The 21,286-nt window shown below is 37.6% G+C and overlaps 1 protein-coding gene across 1 annotated transcript in view; it reads right to left on the bottom strand.

Moving 5' to 3' along the window:
* LOC128656482 (dystonin-like) overlaps positions 1-21,286 on the bottom strand; it is a 958,955-nt gene that overhangs the window by 309,672 nt on the left and 627,997 nt on the right. Inside the window, 2 exon segments of the mRNA XM_053710402.1 lie at positions 13,287-13,430; positions 15,229-15,435. Of these exon segments, the coding sequence (XP_053566377.1) occupies positions 13,287-13,430; positions 15,229-15,435 (351 nt within the window).

Consider the following 21,286-nt stretch of genomic DNA (forward strand, 5'->3'; position numbering starts at 1 on the left):
GTTAGGTATTTTTAAGGGGGGTTTGGGTGGGTTTTAGAGTAGGGGTATGTGGATGGTGGGTTGTAATGTTGGGGGGTTTTTGTATTTTTATTTACAGGTAAAAGAGCTGATTACTTTGGGGCAATGCCCCGCAAAAAGCCCTTTTAAGGGCTTGTAAAAGAGCTGATTACTTTGTAATTTAGGATAGGGTAGGGCATTTTATTATTTTGGGGGGCTTTTTTATTTTATTAGGGGGCTTAGATTAGGTGTAATTAGTTTAAACTTCTTGTAAAAAAAAATTATTTTCTGTAATTTAGTGTTTGTTTTTTGTATTATAGTTTAGTTTATTTAATTGTATTTTAGTTTAGATAATTGTAGGTAATTTATTTAATTAATTTATTGATAGTGTAGTGTTAGGCGTATTTGTAACTTAGGTTAGGATTTATTTTACAGGTAATTTTGTAATTATTTTAACTAGGTAGCTATTAAAGCTATTTAATAGCTATTGTACCTAGTTAAAATAAATACAAAGTTGCCTGTAAGATAGCTACAATGTAACTATTAGTTATATTGTAGCTATATTAGGGTTTATTTTATAGGAAAGTATTTAGTTTTAAATAGGAATAATTTATTTAATGATAGTAAATTTAGTTTGTTTTATTTAAATTATATTTAAGTTAGGGGGTGTTAGGGTTAGACTTAGGTTTAGGGGTTAATAACTTTATTATAGTAGCGGCGACGTTGGGGGCGGGAGATTTAGGGGTTAATAATTGTAGGTAGGTGGCAGCGATGTTAGGGAGGGCAGACTATAGGTTAATAAAATTTATTATAGTGTTTGCAAGGCGGGAGTGCAGCGGTTTAGGGGTTAATACATTTATTATAGTGGCGCGGATGTCTGGTCGGCAGATTAGGGGTTAATAAGTGTAAGTAGGTGGCAGCCACGTTGGGGGGGGCAGATTAGGGGGTAATAAATATAATATAGGTGTCAGCAATGTTAGGGGCAGCAGATTAGGGGTTCATAGCTATAATGTAGATGGCAGCGATGTCCGGTCGGAAGATTAGGGGTTAAAAAATTTTATTATAGGGTTTGCGATGTGGTGGGGCCTCGGTTTAGGGGTTCATAGGTAGTTTATTAGTGTTAGTGTACTTTATAGCACAGTAGTTAAGAGCTTTATGTTCCGGCGTTAGCCCATAAAACTCTTAACTACTGACTTTTTTTTTGCGGTTGGAGTCTTGGCGGTAGAGGCTGTACCGCTCACTTCTTCCAAGACTCATAATACCAGCGTTAGGCAAATCCCACAGAAAAGATAGGATACGCCATTGACGTAAGGGGATTTGCGGTAGCCTCGAGTCACGGAAAGAAAGTGAGCGGTAGACCCTTTCCTGCCTGACTCTAAATACCAGCGAGGGTTAAAAAGCTGCATTAGGACACCTTAACGTTGCTTTTAAACCCTAACGCAGAACTCTAAATCTAGGCGTAAGATTACAAAAAATAAAGAAAATTATCAAAAATAAAAACAATTACACCTAATCTAATAGCCCTATAAAAATAAAAAAGCCCACCAAAAACAAAAACACCCCCTAACCTACAATAAACTACCAATAGCCCTTAAAAGTTAAACAGCTCTTTTACCTAGGAAAAAAAAAAATACAAAGTTCCCCCAACACTAAAACCCACCACCCAACCAACCTCCCAAAATAAAAAAAAATCCTAAAATAACCATTGCCCCATAAGGGGAATTTGTATGGGCATTGCCCTTAAAAGGGCATTCAGCTCTTTTACACTGCCCATTAAAGCCCTAATCTAAAAAAAAAAAACACCCCAAAAAATAAAAACTAAACCTAACACTAACCCCAGAAAATCTACTCATGGTTCCTGAAGTTCGGTCATATATCCTCATCCAGGCAGCGAGAATTCTTCATCCAGGCTGCGACACCTTCATCCATCTCGGGGACGTCTTCTATATTCATCCCGGTGGTGTAAAGCCGAGCTATACTGAACGGCGATAACATCCTGCGCGGAGCGTCCTCTTCATACGATCACCGCCGTACACTGAAGTTGAATGCAAGGTACCCCTTTCAAAATGGCGTACCTTGCATTCCCAGCCAATAGGATGAGAGCTTCTGAAATCCCACAGGCTGTTCAAATTAGCCAATAGGATAAAATCTTTTGAAATCCTATTGGCTGTTCAAATCAGTCAATAGAATTTCAGTAGCTCCCATCCTATTGGCGTATTTGAACAGCCAATAGGATTTCAGAAGCTCTCATTTTATTGGCTGATTTGAATTTGAAGAATCAAATCAGCTAATAGAAATGCAAGGTACACCATTTTGAAACGGGTACTTTGCATTCAACTTCAATGTACAGCGACGATCGTATAAAGAAGAGGCTCTGTGCCGCTGGGATGAAGATAAAAGATGTCCCCGAGATGGATGAAGTTGTCGCCATATGGATGACGACTTCTCGTCGCCTGGATGAGGATGGATGACTGGACTTCAGGAACCATGAGTAGATATTCTGGGGTTAGTGTTAGATTATTATTAATTTTTTGGGGTGTTTTTTTTTAGATTAAGGCTTTAATGGGCAGTGTAAAAGAGCTGAATGCCCTTTTAAGGGCAATGCGCATACAAATGCCCCGTTAGGGGCAATGGGTAGCTTATAATTTTTTTATACTTAAAATTTTTATTTTGGGGGGTTGGTTGGGTGGTGGGTTTTACTGCTGGGGGGACTTTTTTCTAGGTAAAAGAGCTGTTTAACTTAGGGCAATGCCCTACAAAAGGCTCTTTTAAGGGCTATTGGTAGTTTATTGTAGGTTAGGGGTGTTTTTATTTTTTTATTTTTTTTTATTTTTTTATAGGGCTATTAGATTAAGTGTAATTGTTTTTATTTTTGATAATTTTGTATATTCTTTTTGTAATCCTAGAGTTTTTTATTTTTTCTAATTTTAGTGTTTATTATTTTTTGTAATCAAAGGCCTAGATTTGGAGTTTGGCGTTAGCCGTGAAAACCAGCGTTAGAGGCTCCTAACTCTGGTTTTAGGCTACCGCCGGTATTTGGAGTCACTCAAAATAGGGTCTAACGCTCACTTTTCAGCCGCGACTTTTCCATACCACAGATCCCCTTACGTCAATTGCGTATCCTATCTTTTCAATGGGATCTTTCTAACTCCGGTATTTAGAGTCGTTTCTGAAGTGAGCGTTAGAAATCTAACGACAAAACTCCAGCCGCAGGAAAAAAGTCAGTAGTTAAGAGATTTCTGGGCTAACGCCGGTTTATAAAGCTCTTAACTACTGTGCTCTAAAGTACACTAACACCCATAAACTACCTATGTACCCCTAAACCGAGGTCCCCCCACATCACCGACACTCGAATAATTTTTTTTAAACCTTAATCTGCCGACCGCCACCTACGTTATCCTTATGTACCCCTAATCTGCTGCCCCTAACACCGCCGACCCCTGTATTATATTTATTAACCCCTAACCTGCCCCCCACAACGTCGCCTCCACCTACCTACACTTATTAACCCTTAATCTGCCGACCGCAAAGCGCCGCCACCTACGTTATCCTTATGTACCCCTAATCTGCTGCCCCTAACACCGCCGACCCCTGTATTATATTTATTAACCCCTAACCTGCCCCCCACAACGTCGCCTCCACCTACCTACACTTATTAACCCCTAATCTGCCGACCGGACCTGAGCGCTACTATAATAAAGTTATTAACCCCTAATCCGCCTCACTAACCCTATAATAAATAGTATTAACCCCTAATCTGCCCTCCCTAACATCGCCGACACCTAACTTCAATTATTAACCCCTAATCTGCCAACCGGAGCTCACCACTATTCTAATAAATGGATTAACCCCTAAAGCTAAGTCTAACCCTAACACTAACACCCCCCTAAATTAAATATAATTTTAATCTAACGAAATTAATTAACTCTTATTAAATAAATTATTCCTAATTAAAGCTAAATACTTACCTGTAAAATAAATCCTAATATAGCTACAATATAAATTATAATTATATTATAGCTATTTTAGGATTAATATTTATTTTACCGGTAACTTTGTATTTATTTTAACCAGGTACAATAGCTAAAATAGTTAAAATAATTACAAATTTACCTGTAAAAGAAATCCTAACCTAAGTTACAATTAAACCTAACACTATACTATCAATAAATTAATTAAATAAACTACCTACAATTACCTACAATTAACCTAACACTACACTATCAATAAATTAATTAAATACAATTCCTACAAATAAATACAATTAAATAAACTTGCTAAAGTACAAAAAATAAAAAAGAACTAAGTTACAAAAAATAAAAAAATATTTACAAACATAAGAAAAATATTACAACAATTTTAAACTAATTACACCTACTCTAAGCCCCCTAATAAATAACAAAGCCCCCCAAAATAAAAAAATGCCCTACCCTATTCTAAATAACTAAAGTTCAAAGCTCTTTTACCTTACCAGCCCTGAACAGGGCCCTTTGCGGGGCATGCCCCAAGAAGTTCAGCTCTTTTGCCTGTAAAAAAAAAACATACAATACCCAAGCCCCCCAACATTACAACCCACCACCCACATACCCCTAATCTAACCCAAACCCCCCTTAAATAAACCTAACACTAAGCCCCTGAAGATCTTCCTACCTTATCTTCACCATACCAGGTTCACCGATCCGTCCTGAAGAGCTCCTCCGATGTCCTGATCCAAGCCCAAGCGGGGGGCTGAAGAGGTCCATGATCCGGATGAAGTCTTCATCCAAGCGGGAGCTGAAGAGGTCCATGATCCGGATGAAGTCTTCTATCAACGGCATCTTCAATCTTCTTTCTTCCGGATCCATCTTGCAGACCTCCGACGCGGAACATCCTGCTGGCCCGACGGACTAACGACGAATGACGGTTCCTTTAAGGGACGTCATCCAAGATGGCGTCCCTCGAATTCCGATTGGCTGATAGGATTCTATCAGCCAATCGGAATTAAGGTAGGAATATTCTGATTGGCTGATGGAATCAGCCAATCAGAATCAAGTTCAATCCGATTGGCTGATCCAATCAGCCAATCAGATTGAGCTCGCATTCTATTGGCTGATCGGAACAGCCAATAGATTGCGAGCTCAATCTGATTGGCTGATTGAATCAGCCAATCGGATTGAACTTGAATCTGATTGGCTGATTCCATCAGCCAATCAGAATTTTCCTACCTTAATTCCGATTGGCTGATAGAATCCTATCAGCCAATCGGAATTCGAGGGACGCCATCTTGGATGACGTCCCTTAAAGGAACCGTCATTCGTCGTTAGTCCGTCGGGCCAGCAGGATGTTCCGCGTCGGAGGTCTGCAAGATGGATCCGGAAGAAAGAAGATTGAAGATGCCGTTGATAGAAGACTTCATCCGGATCATGGACCTCTTCAGCTCCCGCTTGGATGAAGACTTCATCCGGATCATGGACCTCTTCAGCCCCCCGCTTGGGCTTGGATCAGGACATCGGAGGAGCTCTTCAGGATGGATGGGTGAACCTGGTATGGTGAAGATAAGGTAGGAAGATCTTCAGGGGCTTAGTGTTAGGTTTAATTTTATTAGGGGGCTTAGAGTAGGTGTAATTAGTTTAAAATTGTTGTAATATTTTTCTTATGCTTGTAAATATTTTTTTATTTTTTGTAACTTAGTTCTTTTTTATTTTTTGTACTTTAGCAAGTTTATTTAATTGTATTTATTTGTAGGAATTGTATTTAATTAATTTATTGATAGTGTAGTGTTAGGTTAATTGTAGGTAGTTTATTTAATTAATTTATTGATATTATAGTGTTAGGTTTAATTGTAACTTAGGTTAGGATTTTTTTTACAGGTAAATTTGTAATTATTTTAACTATTTTAGCTATTGTACCTGGTTAAAATAAATACAAAGTTACCTGTGAAATAAATATTAATCCTAAAATAGCTATAATATAATTATAATTTATATTGTAGCTATATTAGGATTTATTTTACAGGTAAGTATTTAGCTTTAATTAGGAATAATTTATTTAATAAGAGTTAATTAATTTCGTTAGATGTAAATTATATTTAACTTAGGGGGGTGTTAGTGTTAGGGTTAGACTTAGCTTTAGGGGTTAATACATTTATTAGAATAGCGGTGAGCTCCAGTCGGCAGATTAGGGGTTAATAATTGAAGTTAGGTCTTGGCGATGTTAGGGAGGGCAGATTAGGGGTTAATACTATTTATTATAGGGTTAGTGAGGCGGATTAGGGGTTAATAACTTTATTATAGTAGCGCTCAGGTCCGGTCGGCAGATTAGGGGTTAATAAGTGTAGGTAGGTGGAGGCGACGTTGTGGGGGGCAGGTTAGGGGTTAATAAATATAATATAGGGGTCGGCGATGTTAGGGCAGCAGATTAGGGGTACATAGGGATAATGTAAGTAGCGGCGGTTTACGGAGCGGCAGATTAGGGGTTAATAATAATATGCAGGGGTCGGCGATAGCGGGGGCGGCAGGTTAGGGGTTAATAAGTGTAAGGTTAGGGGTGTTTAGACTCGGGGGTACATGTTAGAGTGTTAGGTGCAGACGTAGGAAGTGTTACCGCATAGCAAACAATGGGGCTGCGTTAGGAGCTGAACGCGGCTTTTTTGCAGGTGTTAGGTTTTTTTTCAGCTCAAACAGCCCCATTGTTTCCTATGGGAGAATCGTGCACGAGCACGTTTTTGAGGCTGGCCGCGTCCGTAAGCAACTCTGGTATCGAGAGTTGAAGCTGCGTTAAAAATGCTCTACGCTCCTTTTTTGGAGCCTAACGCAGCCTTTATGTGGACTCTCAATACCAGAGTTATTTTTATGGTGCGGCCAGAAAAAAGCCGGCGTTAGTTTTTCGGGTCGTTACCGAGAAAACTCCAAATCTAGCCGTTAGATTTTTTTAATTTTTCGTAGTATTAATTTTTTTAAAATTTGTAATTTAGGTTTTTAATTTTTTCGTAGTGTTGGTTTTTTTTTTTAATCATGTAATTTAGGATTTTTAATTGGTAGTTTTTTTTATTTTATTAGAATAGTTATGTTGGGTGTAATTTAGGATTTTTAATTGGTAGTTTTTTTATTTTATTAGAATAGTTATGTTGGGTTAATTTATAGTTTAAATTAAGGTTTTTTTTATTTCACAGGTATGTTTTTATTTATTTAAAGATACTTATATTGTAATTTTAATTTAAAGTTAGGGGGTGTTATGTTTAGCGGTTAATAATTTAATTTAGTGTTTTGCGATGTGGGGAGCCGGCGGTTTAGGGGTTAATAGGTTTAGTTTAGTAGTTATGATGTGGGGGGCTGGCCTTTTAGGGGTTAATAGGTTTATTTAGTGTCTGCAATGTCGGGAGCGGTGGATTAGGGATGTTTAGACTAGGGGTTTATGTTAGGTTTAAACATAACTTTCTTTTCCCCATAGACATTAATGGGGTTGCATTACTGCGATTTGCCATTCCGCGATTGCTACCCATTGATGTCTATGGGGGAAAGCGTGCACGAGCACGTAAACTCAGTCCTTGGCTTTTGTACTGTATGGAGCTTATTGCACCATAATGCATGGCACAAGGAGGTTTTTCAGTAACACATAATGGCAGCGCTATGGAAAGTGCGGGACCGCTTATTTTATTGTGTTCCTTATGCATCCGGTATAGCGCAAAACTCGTAATCTAGGCGATTATTTTGATATACTAAGCAAATCCGATCTGTTTAACTATAAAGTACTTTTGGTTCTTAATTGTAAACACATACATGAACTTATTTATACTGTCATGATGCACATTATATACATTTTGAGATCTAAATACAAGCTGTTATACTATGATGTTTATATCATATTTCTCTTTTACACATTTATGAGAATTACTGTTACTGTTGGTTTTAAGAACACTAAAGGCTTATGTTGGTACTGTTATAAAAAGCAGATTTTTTTTTATTTCTGTTGTGTAAGAATATATATGTACAATCTCAAGTCTATTTGTATGTTTTTACTTAGATCTTTGAAGCCGTCAACCTCAAATACGCTGGAAATCCGCAGTATATTTGTGGCGAGGCTGATTCGCCTTAGTTATCAAAGGCTAGAGACTGGCAAAAGTAGAATTTAGTCACGTAAGCTTCGATCCGCCGGACTCAGTCCGACACAGATCGATTCTTACATCACTCCAGATGTTCCGCACACAAGTGCGGCACAATCTGACTACTTTTGCTAGTTATCAAAAAACTAGCAGGTACGCTCGGCACTTTTTCGGCCCAGCGTACCTGGTTTTCAATCCGCCGCCCTGGAGGCGGCGGATCCCATAGGAATCAATGGGAGTCTGACCATAGCGAAAGTTCATGTTCGCTGCTGCCTGACATCCCATTGATTTCTATGGGAGCTATCTACACCTAACACCCTAACATGTACCCCGAGTCTAAACACCCCTAATCTGCCCCCCTACACCGCCGAAACTAAATAAAGTTATTACCCCCTAAACCGCCGCTCCCTGACCCCACCGCAACTATAATAAACATGTTAACCCCTAAACCGCCGCTCCCTGACCCCGCCGCAACTATAATATATGTATTAACCCCTAAACCTAAGTCTAACCCTAACACCCCCCAACTTAAATATTAATTAAATAAATCTAAATAATATTTCTATTATTAACTAAATTAATCCTATTTAAAACTAAATATTTACCTTTAAAATAAACCCTAATATAGCTACAATATAAATAATAATTACATTGTAGCTATCTTAGGATTTATATTTATTTTACAGGCAAATTTCAATTTATTTTAACTAGGTACAATAGCTATTAAATAGTTATTAACTATTTAATATCTACCTAGCTAAAATAAAGAGAAATTTACCTGTAAAATAAATCCTAACCTAAGTTACAATTACAATTACACCTAACACTACACTATACTTTAATAAATTATTTCTATTTAAAACTAAATACTTACCTGTAAAATAAACCCTAAGATAGCTACAATGTAATTAATAATTACATTGTAGCTATTTTAGGATTTATATTTATTTTACAGGTAACTTTGTATTTATTTTAGCTAGTTAGAATAGTTATTAAATAGTTATTAACTATTTCATAACTACCTAGCTAAAAGAAATACAAAATTACCTGTAAAATAAATCCTAACCTAAGTTACAATTAAACCTAACACTACACTATCATTAAATTAATTAAATAAATTACCTACAAATAACTAAAATTAAATACAATTACATAAACTAACTAAAGTTCAAAAAATAAAAAAAGCTAAGTTACAAAAAATAAAAAAAATAAGTTACAAACATTTAAAAAATATTACAACAATTTAAGCTAATTACACCTAATCTAAGCCCCCTAATAAAATAACAAATCCCCCCCCCCCAAAAAAAATTCCCTACCCTATTCTAAATTTAAAAAGTTCAAAGCTCTTTTACCTTACCAGCCCTTAAAAGGGCCTTATGCGGGGCATGCCCCAAAGAATTCAGCTCTTTTGCCTGTAAAAGAAAAATAACAACCCCCCCCAACATTAAAACCCACCACCCACATACCCCTAATCTAACCCAAACCCCCCTTAAATAAACCTAACACTACCCCCCTGAAGATCATCCTACCTTGAGTTGTCTTCAGCCAGCCGACCCACCGATGGAACCGAAGAGGAGATCCGGAGCGGCAGAAGTGATCCTCCAAGGGGCGCTGAAGAAGTCTTCCATCCGATGAAGTCATCATCCAGGCGGCGCTGAAGACGTCTTCCATCTGGGCGATGTCATCTTCCAAGCGGCGCTGAACAAGTCTTCCATCCGGGCGATGTCATCTTCCAAGCGGGGTCTTCAATCTTCTTTCTTCAGGATCCATCTTCATCCCGCCGACGCGGAACATCCTTCTTCCCTGATGGACTAACGACGAATGAAGGCACCTTAAGGTAGGAAAAATCTGATTGGCTGATTGAATCAGCTAATCAGATTAAGCTTGCATTCTATTATTGGCTGTTCCGATCAGCCAATAGAATGCAAGCTCAATCTGATTGGCTGATTCAATCAGCCAATCAGATTTTTCCTACCTTAATTCCGATTGGCTGATAGAATCCTATCAGCCAATCGGAATTGAAGGGACGCCATCTTGGATGACGTCCCTTAAAGAAGCCTTCATTCGTCGTTAGTCCGTCGGGGAAGAAGGATGTTCCGCGTTGGCGGGATTAAGATGGATCCTGAAGAAAGAAGATTGAAGACCCCGCTTGGAAGATGACATCGCCCGGATGGAAGACTTCTTCAGCGCCGCTTGGAAGATAACATTGCCCGGATGGAAGACTTCTTCAGCGCCGCCTGGATGATGACTTCATCGGATGGAAGACTTCTTCAGCGCCCCTTGGAGGATCACTTCTGCCGCTCCGGATCTCCTCTTCGGTTCCATCGGTGGTCGGCTGGCTGAAGACGACTCAAGGTAGGATGATCTTCAGGGGCTTAGTGTTAGGTTTATTTAAGGGGGGTTTGGGTTAGATTAGGGGTATGTGGGTGGTGGGTTTTAATGTTGGGGGGGGGGTTGTATTTTTCTTTTACAGGCAAAAGAGCAGTTTTCTTTGGGGCATGCCCCGCAAAAGGGCCCTTTTAAGGGCTGGTAAGGTAAAAGAGCTTTGAACTTTTTAATGTAGAATAGGGTAGGGCATTTTTTTATTTTGGGGGGCTTTGTTATTTTATTAGGGGGCTTAGATTAGGTGTAATTAGCTTAAAATTGTTGTAATATTTTTTTATTTTTTGTAACTTAGCTTTTTTTATTTTTTGTACTTTAGTTAGTTTATTTAATTGTATTTAATTGTAGTTATTTGTAGTTAATTTATTTAATTAATTTAAGTATAGTGTAGTGTTAGGTTTAATTGTAACTTAGGTTAGGATTTATTTTACAGGTAATTTTGTATTTATTTTAGCTAGGTAGTTATGAAATAGTTAATAACTATTTAATAAATATTCTAACTAGCTAAAATAAATACAAAGTTACCTGTAAAATAAATATAAATCCTAAAATAGCTACAATGTAATTATTAATTACATTGTAGCTATCTTAGGGTTTATTTTACAGGTAAGTATTTCGTTTTAAATAGGAATAATTTATTAAAGTATAGTGTAGTGTTAGGTGTAATTGTAACTTAGGTTAGGTTTTATTTTACAGGTAAATTTCTCTTTATTTTAGCTAGGTAGCTATTAAATAGTTAATAACTATTTAATAGCTATTGTACCTAGTTAAAATAAATTGAAAGTTACCTGTAAAATAAAAATAAATCCTAAGATAGCTACAATGTAATTATTATTTATATTGTAGCTATATTAGGGTTTATTTTATAGGTAAGTATTTAGTTTTAAATAGAATTAATTTAGTTAATAATAGAAATATTATTTAGATTTATTTAATTAATATTTAAGTTAGGGGGGTGTTAGGGTTAGTGTTAGACTTAGATTTAGGGGTTAATAATTTTATTACAGTGGCGGCAGTGTAGGGGGGGCAGGATAGGGGTTAATAAATTTATTATAGGTGGCGACGGTGTAAGGGGGGCAGATTAGGGGTTAATAAGTTTAATATAGGTTGCGGCGGGGTCTGGGACCGGCAGTTTAGGGGTTAAACTATTTATTTAGTTGCGACGAGGTCCGGGATCAGCAGGATAGGGGTTAATAACTTTATTATAGGTGGCGACGGTATAGGGGGGGCAGGATAGGGGTTACTAAGAATAATGTAGGTGGCGGCGGTGTCCGGGAGCGGCGGTTTAGGGGTTAATACATTTATAAGAGTTGCGGCGGGGTCTAAGAGCGGCGGTTTAGGGGTTAATAATTTTATGTAGTTGCGGGGGGCTCCGGGGGCGCCGGTATAGGGGGTAGAACAGTGTAGTTTAGTGTGGGTGCTTAGTGACAGGCTAGCAATAAAGCTATCAAAAAGCCGAAGAGCAGCGAGATCGGATGAGTGATAACTCTCACAGTTCGCTGCTCATCGCTCCATACTTGGTGCGCGGCTTTTTGACAGATTTATTGATAACTTAGGCGAAATTTTGCAGGTCTGCGGCGGCGATGGTAGGCGAGCTTAGGCGGGCGTATTGGGCCGGCGAAGGCAGGAAAGTTGACACGTTGATAACTAGGCCTCAAAGTCTACTCAGATTTTTTTATTGTTTTAAAAGATAGATAATCCCTTTATTACCCATTCCCCAGTTTTGCATACTCACACAATGATATTACTATACTTATTACCATTTGATTACCTTGTATCTAAGCCTCTGCAGACTGCCCCCTTAATATAGTTTCTTTTGACAGACTTGCATTTTAGCCAATCAGTGCCCTCTCATAAGTAACTCCACGGGCGTGATAATAATGTTATCTATATGGCACACATGAACTAACACCCTCTAGTTGTGAAAAACTATCAAGTTCATTGAGATAAGAGGCGGCTTTCAATGGCTTAGAAATTAGCATATGAGCCTACCTAGGTTTAGCTTTCAACTAAGAATACCAAGGGAACAACGCAAATTTGATGATAAAAGTGAATTGGAAAATTGTTTAAAATTGCATGCCCTATCTGAATCATGCAAGTTTAATTTTGACTAGACTGTTTCTTTAACTCATACGTGAGAAAGCAATGTGTTTATGTGCCATAATCTATATAACCATCTATTTATAAATGTATCTTATTTATTGTACAGACACACACATATACACACACGCACACACACAAACAGACCTACATGCATGCACACACATATACAGACACCCACACACACAGAGTGGACATACATGCATACACACAGAGACACACACACATACAAATATATACAAACACACACAGATGCACACATATACACACACAACCAGACACACATACATACACAGACACACACACTGTTATAAAGCACATAAAGGGATAGTAAACCCAGAAGTTTTCTTTTATGCATCAGATAGAACATACAATTTTAAATACATTTCCATTTTACTTCTATTATCAAATTTGCTTCATTCTCTTGTTATCCATTGCTGAAGGAACAGCATTGCACTACTGGCAGCTAGCTTAACACATCTAGTTAGCCAATTACAAGAGACAAATGTGTGCAGGCACCAATTAGCAGCAGCTCCCACTGGTGTATGATATGTGCATATTTATTTTCAACAAGGGATACTAAGAGAACGAAGCACATTTGACAATAGAAGTGAATTTAAAAGTGTCTTTAAATTGCATGCTCTATCTGAAAATTCGTTTTTAACTTTCCTGTCCCTTTAATTAGAAATAAAGCAGGATGCATTCTTTACAAACAGCATAGCTGTACCTTAAGAAACTGTAGGCTTTGCTTCATAATTTCTTCATCATTAGTGGTCATTGCAAAGTCCATGTTTTCATTGATTGTTTTGATCCAATCTTGCAAAAGTTGTAGCTTATCTAAAAGTTCTTGGTGTGTTTCTGCTAACTTTGACTACGAAAAAAAAAAAGGATAAAGCTCAGATGTCAGAAGAAAAGACAACATGACAAAGACATCCAATACATAGATACTATTTTTAATTTTGTAAATTTGGATCTTAAAATAGTTTTCTCAAACTATATTGTCACAGTACATGAAGCCAACCTTAACACATGGCTTTTAGTCTTATCCACTTAAGAGATGTAAGAAGTGTCTGAAGTGGTTCTTCACACGATAAATCAAAGCAATCTCCTGGGTTTCATCACTGTGTGCAACAGTCTACAATAGCAGCCACTAGTATTACAAACCCTTGGTCCATACCATTCAACTCAGATGGCAGTTTGTGTTGGCCCAGATTCAATGAGAATTTAATATACTTTTTTTTATATATTTTATTTTTTTGAGAATTTGATAGTCTTAAAAACATTACACATAATCACTAGCAGAAACAAGGTCGGACATTTTAGTTTAAATGGCTCTATTTATGTTCTCATTATGCCAAACCTGTATGCGGATAATAATAATGTCACTGTCTATATAGATTATGGTTTAATACTGACTTTATAAGGCTTTTTATTTTAAATAAGCACAAGATTCTGCCAACTACCAGGAAACACTGCCCTGCTCTCTATGCACAGCATATTAGACCCGCCCTTACTCTACTCTAATGCATGTTTCAAATTTCCCTCTCTATGCTTGTGTAAGGGGTTTAGATTGAATTTGCTTACTACTGTTAGTGTGTCTATTGTGTATCATGTCTACTCTAAGGGCTGACTCCGACTTGCAAGTGGGATGAAACACTGTCAGTTAAAGCTGTTTGGATTGATTTTGAAGCTTACAGGAAGTGAATGTCTGTGTACATCTGCTCACTGGGGGCCCGCTGATCTAAAGCTTTCTACTCTGGTTAGATTATCTAACAAGCCTTAACAGTACTGTGAGGATCCTGCTCCTCTCATTATGTTCAAAAAACGCCCCAAAGATTTTTTGCGATTTGTTTTCCATGTTGGCAAAATTTTAATCATCAGGCCCTAGATAATTAGCGTAACTCTCCCTGATCTATTGGTTGACTGTGACACACCTCACAATCATAAAAACAAAAGAAAAAATAAACTCTCAGTACAGGGACAACTGATGTATAAATAAATAAAATGCCCTCTTTTAGTAAAAATGACTTTGCTTTGCTTTAAAGTTAAATACTAAACATAAAATTGATTATAAATCCCACCTCCCTTTACCTGCTGCAGTTTTGTTATGGCTGTATCAGCACTACCAGTGAACCACAAAGTGCAAACACTCCTATACATGTACACACCTACAGGTGTATGCTTGTGAGGGGGGATTTCTATCATCATTTTTGAGCTTATATTTTAACTACTAAACTTTTTTTTTTTTTTTTTTGATGTGTAAGAATTTAAATTCTGCAATAAAGGAAGAAAAAAATACAAAATGTACTTTCATTTTTTTAATATTAAATGTTCAGCTAAATAATCCACAGATAATCTTACATACAGTATACGAGTTTCCAAAATATTATCTTCGGTCATAGGGCTCTATTTATCCTGAAACGAAAGTTAAGAAGCAGCGTTCATAAGACTCCTTAACCTCTTTGCCACCAAATTTTGATTGACAGCATCTGACTGCGGCCGATTTGCCACAGTGAGCAGGGGGCGGCATTGCACAAGCTATAGTGAATCATGTCTGCTTGACATTTGATAAATTGAGCAAACAGTGTTTACATTACATGACTTTAAATTTGTATTCACCAGTCTCATAAATCTATTTATTTACTAGCAATATTTAATCTGTACTTTACCATCTCTGAGTCCACTGCGCATGCAATCTGTTTTGCTCGATCAGAAGTCATTTGACAAACCACAGCCAAGGCTTTCTGCAAACAGGCAATTAATTCTTTAAGTTGCTCCCCCGGAAGATCACCGGGCAAAGAATGTAATAACTGCTCGGCAAACGTTACATCTTTATTCAGAGTTACAGAAAGTGAAGTTAACCTGGTTTCAAATGACTGAAAAACAAGAACGACAGAAAATAACCATTACAAATCAGGATTTACTAACAACAAATATCTGATCTTTAATCTCATTGTGCATTTATCTTTTTGCTACAGCTTACACTTTATCTCTTCAAAAATTCAAACAAGGGGGAAGATTTAACAAGCAGCGAGTGCTGCTTTCTACCACCAAAGTTTCCAGCTCGCCGGAAACATAAGTTAAGAAGTAGTGGTCGTAAGATACGATAGGGATGATTGACACCCCCTGCTAATGTGCAGGGGGCGTCATTGCACAAGCATTTCACAAGAAATGCTTGTGCAATGTTAAATGCCGACAGCGTATGCTACAGCGAATCATGTCTGCCCGGCATTTAATAAATCTACCCCTTTGTATCTATGCCAATGAGAACAATTTTGAGATTATAGTTCACTCAGTTTTATTATAAAAAATACAGGTAATTCTTTTTCTTTTTTTTTTTGCTGCTGAATATGCATCTATCAGGGCCTATTTAAGAAAGTGCGAGCGGACATGATCCGCTATTGCGGATCATGTCCGCTGCACATCGATAAATGCCGACAGCATACGCTCTCTGCATTTATCATTGCACCAGCAGTTCTTGTGAACTGCTGGTGCAATACCACCCCCTGCAGATTTGTGGCCAATCAGCCGCTAGCAGGGGGTGTCAATTAACCCGATCGTATTGGATCGGGTTGATTTCCGGCGATGTCTGTCCGCCGCCTCAGAGCAGGCGGCAAGGTTGTGGAGCAGCGGTCTGAAGGCTCGCCAGAAACACGGGGCATTAAGCTCCATACGGAGCTTGATAAATATGCCCCATCATGTCATGCTACTTTTCATCTTTTGCTGTATTTTTCTGTCCCTGCCTTAGAAGGCCCTGTTGAAATGTGACGTGTTGGCCCTGTTGAAATATATATATTTCTTATGCGCTGTCTTGTTAAACGTTCACTAAAATAATTATCTTTTTTAGTATTTTTTTTCCACCTTTGTCTTATTTCCAAAAGAGAATTTATTTATACTTTAAATGTTAAAACAAAGCTAAAAAATAATTTGTATTTCATTTTTATAAACCTTTTACAGTACAAAGGAGCTTCTGGGTTTATGACTAAACAAAAGTATTAATAAAAAACATTCTATACGTGTGAATACCTGCGTTTACAAAGAACATAACTTGTACATTAAAATTCTACATTTTGTAAATAAAAATATGTGAAGCAGTAGCTATCTATGATGTAAACACTATTAAAGCAGTGTCCTCTAGTCTAATCCAGTAAAATTAGCCAAAGTTTGGCATTTCAATACATTAGATGCAGTCATTTAATTTTAGTCAAACTACACTATCTAGGACTAGGAAATAACAGGAAAACCTATCAGTATTGTTACTGAAAATCAAACAGTAAAATATAATCAATGCAAAATCAGGAACAATAACGTAACGTACACGTATTATATATTGAAGACAGCAAGAAATCATATTATACTGTATTAAAATATATCTTGTACATAAGTGAGCCCTGTTTTCCAATTGTGTAAAAAATAGACATTAAATGTAAAGAAATGTAAAACAAAAAATCCATATCTTAAAGTGAAAGTCAATCCTAGCAATTTACAAACAATAGGATTTACTATTGAAACAAATAAAGGGCACTTTCATTCATGAAGTATAAGATGCTTCATGTAGAAAGCTCCTTTATTTGTTTCAATCAATCGCTGTTATTAGCTGCTAGAGCAGCCCACAGCTAAAAAAAAAATTTTGATAAGAGGTGACGTTTTCACCTCTTAGCCAATAGCCGTGCGGTAAATCCGGCTTGGTGTCCATAGGAGCCGAATTTACCGCACAGCTATTGGCTAAGATGTGAAACGGTCACCTCTTAGCAAAAAAATTTTTTAGCCGTGGGCTGCTGTAGCAGCTAATAACTGAAACAAATAAAGGCGCTTTCTACATGAAGCATCTTATACTTCATAAATGAAAGTCCCCTTTATGCGTTTCAATAGTCACTCCTATCGTTTGTAAAATGCTAGGATTGACTTTCACTTTAATGCACAAAAGAAATTTCTAGTCATCGAACAGGCAATTATCATAAGATTTAACTAGCTATATTAAGTAAAGAGGCATATAAAACTTAGGTGAGAGTAGTAGTATGCACAGAACACATAGGAGAGCCAAGTGATCAATTGAAGTCGTCACATTCCAATGTTCTTCACATAGCAGAATATGTTCTATTTGTTCATAAAAACATATTTCTACATATATCTGATGGTATGTTGGTAGTACAATATATATCTTTACCTACAGTATATACCTATATATCTATGATTATATATAGGTATAGATATATACATAATTATATAGGAATATCTATTTATAAAAACATAGAACATATTCTGCTATGTGCATAACATTGGAATGGGAAATATTTACAGTAAATACATAGTTAAAACCTTTATTAAATATGAATATTGCATAAGTATGTTTTTAAATGTTTTCATATACTTGATTGCAAAGGGCTCCAATACACACACATATATATATATATATATATATATATATATATATATGTGTGTGTGTGTGTATGTGTATACATATATGTATAAATCTCTATGTTAAAGTCCTTTGCAGACTTTTTTTTCCTAACACCTGAGACCTCATATCTTTGAGCCCTTATAACTTTTTTGTGCAATATTTGTTTTAATAATGTTATTACATAGTGTTATTATGAGTGTAACTGTACTTTAAAATTTATTTTTGATGTGTTTTGGGACACTTTTGTTTTGCTAAACAGTTAACCAGATCTCTGAGGTCACACTATCCCAACAAGCATTAAATTCAACTGCGCTCAAGCGATTGTGTTTACTTTTAACTTGTAATACGAGTGCTATATCCGACGCACACAAACAGCCACAGTAAACCCGATATCGCTCGCATGTAACTGTCAGCGTGCCAGTTGTAATCTGGCCCAGAGGGGAGGACTGGAATCTGATATTTTAAAAATTCTATGCAGGGTAAGATGCTATTGAGTTAAAGGGATAGGAAAGTCAAAATTAAACTTGCATGATTGCATGCAATTTTAAGACACTTTTAAATTCACTTCTATTTTCAAATGTGCTTCGTTCTCTTAATATTCCTTGTTAAAAAATGAATACGCACAGATCATACACTAGTGAAAGCTGCTGCTAATTGGTGCCTGCACACATTTGTCTCTTGTGATTGGCTAAATAGATATTTTCAGCTTCCTGTCAGTAGTGCAATGCTGTCCCTTCAGCAATGGATAACAAGAGAATGAAGAAAATTTGATAATAGAATAATTTTGGAAAGTTGTTTAAAATCTCACGTTCTATCTGAATCATAAAAGAAAATTTTGGGGTTTACTATCTGTTTAAGATTTAAAAATATAAATCATACAATGTGATAGAATGAGGCCTACTTATCAAGCCGTCAACTGTGCTGCATTCGTCAGGCACCAATACGCTCGCCTGACATCGCCTAACATCGCGGCCGCAGACCTGAATACGCTCTTAATATTTAACAAAAAAGCTGTCAAAAACACCAAGTATGGGGCGATGAGCAGCGGACTGTTGTTAACTAACAGTCATCAATCTCGCTGCTATTCGGCTTTTTCACAGCTTTATTTGTACCCTGTCACTAAACACTGCCACTATACTAAAATGTTTAACCCCTATCCCTCCGCTCCCGGAGCCCACCGCAACTAAATAAAGTTATTAACCCCTATTCCGCTGCTCCCCGACACCGCCACAACTCTAATAAACGTATTAACTATCCCGCCGCCCCCGGACCCGGCTGCCACCTACATTATGTTCTTAATCCCTAATCTGCCGCCCCCTACACCGCCGCCACCTACATTATGTTATTAACCCCTATCCCGCCGCTCCCGGAGCCCACCGCAACTAAATAAAGTTATTAACCCCTAAACCGCCAGCCCCCCCACATCGCCATTAACTAAATTAACCTATTAACCCCTAAACCTAACAACCCGTTAACTTTATATTAAATATTACCTCATCCCCATCTTATATTAAATTTAAACTTACCTTTAGAATTAAATTAAACTATATTAAACTAATAATTAACCTACCCTAACTATTATACTAAAATTACATTAAATTATATTAAACTATTAATTAATCTACCCTAACTAGTATACTAAAATTAAATTAAACTATATTAAACTATTAATTAACCTACCCTAACTGTTATACTAAAATTACATTAAACTATATTAAACTATTAATTAATCTACCCTAACTAGTATACTAAAATTAAATTAAACTATATTAAACTAATAATTAACCTACCCTAACTATTATACTAAAATTACATTAAACTATATTAAACTAATAATTAACCTACCCTAACTATTATACTAAAATTACATTAAACTATATTAAACTATTAATTAATCTACCCTAACTAGTATACTAAAATTAAATTAAACTATATTAAACTATTAATTAACCTACCCTAACTGTTATACTAAAATTACATTAAGCTACAAATTAAATTAACTATATTATATATTTAAACACCTAACCCTACTCAAATAATTTAATTCTACAATTAAAAATTACAAAGTTACAAAAAACTAACAACTAAGTTACAAAAAATAACAAAAACTAAGTTACAAAAAAATAAACACTAAGTTACACTGGGGCGGGCCAAGGAGAAGGCAGCTAGTGCTAACGGCTCCTGAGTTAGTTGGCATTTTACTGCATAATTAATACTTATAAACTCCAACAACATATAAAACTAAGCTCCTGAATTGACCCGAGTGCATGATAGCCTTGATGCAGCTGGTATCTGGCGTGTTTGAGCACAGGCGACAACCATCTCGCCCCCCCAGCAAGCTGACCTGCACATGGAAGTGCGACCACATCAAACAGGCTCCCTGATAAATTATCTTTGCCTGAATGACTGAACTAGCCCAGCGGTGTAAACATACGGATAACACGTTTCCCATATCTAGCCTGGCTTAGAGAGGAGGAGTGAGGCTCATACCGGATTCGGGCCTAGGAGCAGTTCGGAATCCTGCAGCCACGGAACGGCGGGTGCGGGGACTCCCCCACACGTCTCACTGACTGAGATCAGAGAACCGGCAGCAACATCGCCCAAGCGGAGCAATCGGTGAATCCCCGGAGTCTGCAATATCCCTGGAGGACCGGGCGGCTAGAGAGTGAGCAAAGCCAAGAGAACACAGGCGGAGGCAAAAAGGCGCGAAAGCGGTGATCGCCATATTGCTAGCATACCTCCGCCGGGAAGAAGAGCAGTGCTGAGGCGGCAACGCATCTTGCTAAACTAGTGGCGGGGTGTGCACTGCTGGCCAGTCAAACCGGGACCTGACATCGTACCTCCGGAGGGACCGGACCTGCTGGGAACAACGAAAAGAGAACGCTCTGCCCTGCTGGTGTGCGGATAGGCCTCTGCCGCTGTGGAGTGACGACTCCGGCTCAGGTAAACAATCTATCGACCGCACAGACACTGAGGGCTGACGAAAGGGAAAGGCTTTTGTTTATCAGACATGGTTGGGTATTAGACCAGTGGCAGCCTACCCTCCTTCCCCGGACCCCCCCCCCCCCCAGATACCCTGTTTGATCAACACCTCGGGGCTGGTAATGTGCCAATCACCAAGAGCCACTGAGTGGTTAGGCCAGATTTTTACATCCTAGTCTTGGCCACCTCATTGCCCACACTTTGAGCCCTACTGGACCAGACACAAACAGCGACACAGCTCTGCTGGTCCCCCTCTGTAAAGGCTCTTTGCTTAAAGGGAAAACTGTTAAAGACTGCATTGTGTGACTCTCTCCATAAGGGCAAGCTAAGAATATTTAACTCTT

The sequence above is a fragment of the Bombina bombina genome, chromosome 4, assembly GCF_027579735.1.
Source record: "Bombina bombina isolate aBomBom1 chromosome 4, aBomBom1.pri, whole genome shotgun sequence".
NCBI lineage: Eukaryota > Metazoa > Chordata > Amphibia > Anura > Bombinatoridae > Bombina > Bombina bombina.